Source organism: Pinus tabuliformis, chromosome 3_2, assembly GCF_031772625.1.
Source record: "Pinus tabuliformis cultivar Carrire ecotype Pingquan chromosome 3_2, CPIR1, whole genome shotgun sequence".
In the NCBI taxonomy this organism is placed as follows: domain Eukaryota; kingdom Viridiplantae; phylum Streptophyta; class Pinopsida; order Pinales; family Pinaceae; genus Pinus; species Pinus tabuliformis.
In genome coordinates, this window is record NC_142302.1 from 930,789,536 (window position 1) to 930,796,706 (window position 7,171).

The following is a 7,171-nucleotide window of genomic DNA, read 5'->3' on the forward strand; positions in this document are numbered from 1 at the left end:
TCCATCACCAATGGAATAATAGCCCAAGTTACTTTGAGAACATTCCCCTGTAGGCCACCAGGCCCTTCGTACTCAACTCGCTTAACCTTCATTGGTGCCACGTGGGAGGGTGATTAATGCCCCGCTCCAACGTACTTACTAGCGTGTTACCGTAAAATTAACATAGATCCATCTTAACTTCTAATCTACCAAAAGCGAAGTGGAGTCAAATATTTAGATATATGCAAACATCTCCTTAAGGTTTGCATTTTAAAGAAGGTTTTCATCTTGAAAAATTTGGTTTGAACGATTGGTTTGATGTGAAGGGGTCTTTTCTAGCAAAGAAGGAGGTCTAAACCACTAGTGGTTTGATGTTTGGCTTGACTGTTACTTTAATATTAAATCAATGTTATTATTTTTTTTCATGTGAAAAATATCTTTATATTCCATATAAGGGAGAGACATGCTCTTGAGGGACTATTCATTTTTAACAAAAATATTCAAAGCCATTACATACATATCACATGTAGGAATTGAATTTGGGTGAGAAGATCTCAATCATTCCTCGCAACCATTAGAAATAAATCTAATTGATAAATTATTTTATCATTATTATTATAAAATAAAAAAATAAACTATTAACATAATCTAATTCAACTTATATTCATAATCCAAAAATTCTCACCAACTCATTAGCTTAAAAATACATTAAATTTAAAATTTAAACAACTTCCCATAAATATAAAAACATACCGACACAAAAATATAAAACAGTAACAATTAACATCCATTTAATGTCTGAATTGGCCATCATAATAATTATTTTTTAATGATTATAATAAATATCTTGGAATCCAAAGACTCTATTTCCATTTCTCATTATCTTAATTGTAACCTATGTTTAAAATAGTTTCAACAAATATGAAAACATAAAATACAGTTAGTCCTGTGTTGTTTCAACAAATATGAAAACATAAAATAGAATCAGTCACCAACACAATGAAAGTTGGATCTAGTTCCTCCTAACACGCAAGTGCATGTCCTGCTTGGTATGCCACATTGCAGAGGATCAAATTATTGAGGTTGTTGCTGTAATAGAGATAGTGTGACCTATCCAAAAGCAAAATTGGTACCATTTCAAATTCGCTTGTTATTTTAAAATGCAGTTGTCTATAACGCGATTTTTTGAAAGTTTTTCCGGCGGGTTTTTCCGGTCGAAATCAAGTAGGAATTTATTGGAATCGCAAGTTTGATAGCTAGTTTCTACACAATGAAAGCGTCCCAGGGGTTTTCCAGGGTGCTGAATCCAAATATGCAGTTAAAAAACCATTTTAACTGCAACAAATCAAGATTTAGCCTCAATTTCTTCCGTCGGATTCCGTCACCGAAATCTCCAAAAAATCACATTATAGACAAATGCCTCAATTGACAAATTCCTCCCCGTACACACAAGTGCATGTCCTGCTTGGTATGCCAGAGTGTAGAGAATCACATTATTGAGGTTGTTGCTTTGAAAGAGCTAGTGTGACTCACACAAGACAAAATTGATACCATTTTGAAACCGGCTGTCCTTTCTTTTTCAAAGTCATTCTTTACGCTTCCTTGCGGGCTGTTGATCATGTCACGAGCATCGCATTGAATGCGATTGTGTGTGTCAGTCGGTTGGTCTTTACTTGGTGATAAAGGCAACACCATCCCTTCCCACAACTTGCTTGTCGTGACAGACTCCTCCTTCAATCTCAACGTCACATATACCACGAAATATATGCGTGGCGCTGGCACCCACTCTGATAAAGAACGATAACCGTGCCAGAGAATCCCTTTAACATAGATATTCTACTGAAAATTCACCTACACAGCTTAGATATTCTGCCATGTTAATGCTTCCCAATTGGTGGCGTGAAATCAAATTTCCTCCATTAAGTAATCAAAGTCTCTGTGTTAATGCTTCCCAATTGGTGGCGTGAAATCAAATTTCCTCCATTAAGTAATCAAAGTCTCTCTGTTGGCTTATACGCCACTGTACCACCTAATTAATGCCACTCGGTAGCGTGTCCCTTACATTCACTCGAAGCTATTATATAACCAAATTCTCTCCCTCTTTCTCTCCACCAATTCTCATTATTTCTCTGCATACTTCTGTGAATTTGACTGTTTTTTCGTAATGACGAGTGTTTCAAAGGCAACCTTGTTACTCTTCCTTGCGACTTTGTTGATTTTATCAGCGAAAGCTTCGGATTCTTCCCCTGGATTTACAGATGAAGACCTCAAGTCTGAGGAAAGTCTTCGAGGCCTTTATGATAAATGGGCACTTCGGCATCGGTCCACTAGAAGTTTGGATTCGGATGAGCATGCCAAACGATTCGAGATATTCAAAGAGAATGTGAAATACATCGACTCCGTGAATAAGCAGGATGGTACATACAAGCTTGGATTGAATAAATTTGCAGATCTGAGTAACGAAGAATTCAAAGCCATGCATATGACAACCACGATGGAGAACCACAGGAGTCTGCGCAGAGATAGAGGAGTGCAGAGTGGATCATTCATGTATCAAAATTCGAAGCATTTGCCGGCATCTATTGATTGGAGAAAAAAGGGAGCCGTTACTCCTGTGAAGAATCAAGGCCAATGCGGTATGATTTTCAATGTTTAAGATAATTTCAATTTCTATTAAATTTTATGGTTTACATAAAGAGATATAAAGTGAATCGCAAATTAATATACTTCATAACAAAGAGATGTGAAGAATCAAAGTCAATGGGTATGATTTTCAATGTTTAAGATAATTTCAATTTCTATTAAATTTTATGGTTTACATAATATTTCATAACAATGAGATATAAAGTTAATGGCAAATTAATATACTTCATAACAAAGAGATATAAAGTAAATGGCAAATCAATAACAGAAAGATAATTTATTTTATAATTTTTTTTTTCAAATATTACTTTTTATTGAATTTCATAATTAACATACTACTTTTTCATTGAATTTCATAATTTACATAATACTTAGTAACATAAAAATGCAAAATAGATAACAATGTAAAATAGATAACAAATCAGTAACAACTTTTTTAAAATAATTTAATCTATAACATTTTAAGACTATATCTTTTTCACATGATATTTTATATTCTATAATTTGATATTGCAGGAAGTTGTTGGGCATTTTCAACTGTAGCTTCTGTAGAGGGCATTAACTATATCAAAACAGGGAAGCTGGTTTCTTTATCAGAGCAACAGTTGGTAGATTGCAGTAAAGAGAACGCAGGTTGCAACGGAGGGCTTATGGATAACGCCTTCCAATATATCATAGATAATGGCGGGATCGTTAGTGAAGAAGAGTATCCTTACACTGCCGAAGCGAGCGAGTGCAGTACCTCCAAGGTATAGTGAAACACATCCTAGTAAATGGATTTCTGTTTATATATTCGTGTTATTATCAGGTTTCTGTTTATATATTTGTGTTATTATCAGCTAACTAGCACAAGGCGTTGTAGATTTTGATTTGGAATATTTGCTAAGCTATTCATTCATAGAAATTTAGATCGTTTAATTTTAGGAATTACATATTCTTGCTTACAAACCCTAGATATGCTAATTCGTAAAGTTTATATGAAAGTATTAATGTATACCATGCAATTATTGTATACAAAACCAAGAGACTCGTAACCAAATACCCAATACACATCTCTCCAAGAGCTTCCATCGACCACAAATCCCTTTCCAAGGCTTCGTTAGATACACTATTTGCTTAAAATAAGCATGTTTTCAATAGTATATAGCTAATTAAGAGTGATATTGGCTAAATAAAGGTTTCATTATTACTCAGCACCAATCTAGGTGGATTACTCTCGTTGTTGGATTAGTTTGAATGGTGGAGTATTTTTAAATATAAGTAGGAGGTTATGGGTAAACTCTTTGTGACTTTTTTTAGTGAATATTTTTGAGTTCACTAAGTTAGATTGCCAAAATTATAACTTTTTGGTTTATCTTTAGTATGATCTTTAGAGTGAGGGGAAGTGTCTAAAATGATTCAGCGAAATATGTATTCCATTTAAAAAGAAAAAAGAGACTATCAATTGTTGAGATAATAACCTATAACCAACACATGAACCACCCCTTCTTCTTAATGACATTTTATTAATGGTGAAATTTGAAAGACAGACATAGTTTTCTTCCACATACCACAAAATATGCATTATGATTTACAATAGAATTGGTAGGACTTTATCAAAACCAACTATATATGATTCTTAGAAAATATTTGCATTGAATCATAACCCCTAAATAACACATGGTGAGAGTTTCTATAATAATTTTTATTTACATAAATAGTACATTTTATATAATCATCGTCGTCATTATAAATATTTGCAATAATGGTATTTTGTCATATTTGAAAGACAACTAAACCATTGTCTTATTTTATTTTGATATAGATTGAATCAACAAAAACAACAACAATTATTGATGGCTTTGAGGATGTCCCTGCTAACAATGAAGCCGCACTTAAGAAAGCTGTGGCTCATCAACCTGTGTCTGTAGCCATCGAAGCAAGTGGAAAAGATTTCCAGTTTTATTCAACTGTAAGTGGCCATGATCTTTTATATTGTCTTTCAAAATGAATAAATAAGAGACAAGTAGTTTACTGACTACAATTTTTTATTTTATTTTGTAGGGAGTATTCACTGGTAAATGTGGCACCAAACTTGACCATGGAGTCGTAGTGGTTGGGTATGGCAAGTCTCCTGAAGGAATCGATTACTGGATAGTTAGGAACTCTTGGGGACCTGAATGGGGAGAAAAGGGGTATATAAAAATGCAACGAGGTATTAAAGCAGTGGAAGGAAAGTGTGGTATAGCCATGCAAGCTTCATATCCGACCAAGAAAACTCAAGATGTTGATATTGAATTGGAAGTTGATCACGTTAGCGATGAATTGTAAAAATTGTCATAGCAAAATGTTGATATTATAAGATTTAATAATGTGAAGATTTGTTCTTCATTTAGAAGCTAAATTTGGTTATTAAATTAGACTATTGTTTGTAGGTATTTCATATTTTTGTATTAGATTATTATTTTTATTAACAAGAATAGTATATTTTGTATTAGACTTTTTTTGTGGCATGATAATACAAATATATGGTAGTTATCCAAAAATACAATTTGGAATTTGTCCAAGTTTTAAATTTTTGTATTTATGGAGACAAAACAATCTTTCATGAGAGATTTTAAATAATTATTACGAGTGTAGATTCTTAAAAGGACATCTAAAATAAAGAAAAAATTCCATAACATTATGTGTTATTACTAAATAAATAAATGGTGGTTATAACTTTCCTCTTGGTTCTATATGTTGGATAGAAAGTTTTTAACAATATATGTATTCAACATTTCCACATCGTCTTGTCACTACTACACTATCACATCTTCTTTCATTTCCTCCATTATAGTATTAATTAACACGTTAGCATTTGAACCACATGAAGTAGTGGTTCTTACTAGAGCCATAACTAACTATCAAATGACAAAATGATCAACTTAACATTATTCAATTGCCTCTTTTCATTGTGCATGGTTTCCAATATTGTTATGTTCACAATAGGTACAAAAATATATGAGATAAATTAACTAGAATATAATATATCCACAAAATAGATAACACGAGAATGAACATAAGGATTATATTGAAAACATTTAGGGAAGGTAGCCCCATGATTTAAAGTAAATAAAACACCCTAGAATCAATGTTTTCCACAATTTCAGTTACTTCACAATACATCCATTACATTCCTTCTTCTCTTATACTTTTATCTAACCTCCTAGGAACATTCTAGAGAAGAAACTTTCTAGTATGTGGAACCTTCTAGTAAGATTTTTTACATTCATTTCTCACACTCTACATAGGCCTTATTCACTAGAAATGGCCTCCATTAATAAAAATACATAGCTACCTAAACATTATTATTCTTCTTTGGTACCCCCCTAGGTACCCCATTTTCACCCCCTAGGTATAGTACATTTGATCCCCCTTTTCATATTTCATCTTTGTAACACGATAAGAAGCAATCCAATATGATGAGCTAAGCCTTGTACCTAGTTAACACCAAGCATGAACATTCATCCATCCTAGTCAAACATGAACATGGGTTCCAACTGTAGAAAATCCTATAGATTCACAAGCTCATGCAATTTAATAAAGCATGTGACAAGAATCTACTTCTACTTCCAACCAACTAAAGCCAAAAGATCGATGAAAACAATATGAACAAGAAGAAGATAAATCAATGGCACATAACACAAGGTGTATCTGGGGAAAGCAACTGCTCGAAACCATGCTATTTGTATTGGATATATCAGAAATATGAGTGAAGATACAAATCTTGCTCTCACTAGAACCATTATGCATAAGTATGCTCAACTCTCTCAGCTCACAAGCTAGCTCTTAGCCAACACTTAGCCAATTCTTCAACTCTCCAAGCCCTAATCTCTTGTGTAATTCCTAAGATGAATAGCTCGTATTTAAAGGGAATTCATGCTTCCAAAACTGCGCAATCCAATCATAGGATCAACCACTGATGCATGCATGATATTTACACTCCAGTAAATAATACAACTAATAGTACACTGTCCCTGCACTCTAGTCTCAACTGGGTCTTTCTAAGAATCAACATGCATGAGTTTCTGATGAGGGGATATTCAGTTAACTAAAGTGATACTTGTTGATGCACTAGTGCACCAACTCACTGTTAACTCTCTATTAGTTCTACAAACAGTTTGGAACTAATTTAACTAAACTTAACTTAGTAAACTGAGTGATCTAATTTCCAACTCAATTTAAACTCATACTGAACCTCTAAAACTTAGGGAGAACATATACATGACTACAGAAATACTTCCAACTAGAAATTCCTAAGCTAATTAAGCTGATTAAACTTAATTAACTATTTACAAGTTGCTATGAGAATATAATTTGATTTTAATTATCAATTTAATTCAAGGAAAAATTAAACTCGAATTTCTTATTTCCATTTCTCAACACTCCCTCTCAACAAGAAAGGGATTATCAGTTACCCTGATCGTGTCTCTGTAAAACTCGAATTTACATCTGGACAATGCCCTTGTCAAAATGTCAGCATTTTTCTCCTCCATGGGCATGTACTTTAATAACATAATCTGCCTCA

General features: G+C 33.2%; 1 protein-coding gene across 1 annotated transcript; it reads left to right on the forward strand.

Moving 5' to 3' along the window:
* Window positions 1-2,082: 2,082 nt before the first annotated feature.
* Window positions 2,083-5,098, forward strand: LOC149183693 (thiol protease SEN102-like). Its single transcript, XM_089417218.1, has 4 exons — window positions 2,083-2,615; window positions 3,139-3,371; window positions 4,427-4,573; window positions 4,666-5,098. Exons 1-4 carry the CDS (start codon window positions 2,144-2,146, stop codon window positions 4,930-4,932), a joined length of 1,119 nt encoding a protein of 372 aa, XP_089273344.1. The 5' UTR covers window positions 2,083-2,143; the 3' UTR covers window positions 4,933-5,098.
* The last annotated feature ends 2,073 nt before the right edge of the window (window positions 5,099-7,171 follow it).

Bases quoted from the DNA above. Each gene is read 5' to 3' on its own strand.
- LOC149183693 (XM_089417218.1), top strand. From the start codon at position 2,144: ATGACGAGTGTTTCAAAGGCAACCTTGTTACTCTTCCTTGCGACTTTG. The intron at 2,616-3,138 runs GTATGATTTTCA...TTGATATTGCAG, and splicing joins GAAGAATCAAGGCCAATGCG to GAAGTTGTTGGGCATTTTCA. The intron at 4,574-4,665 runs GTAAGTGGCCAT...TTTATTTTGTAG, and splicing joins ATTTCCAGTTTTATTCAACT to GGAGTATTCACTGGTAAATG.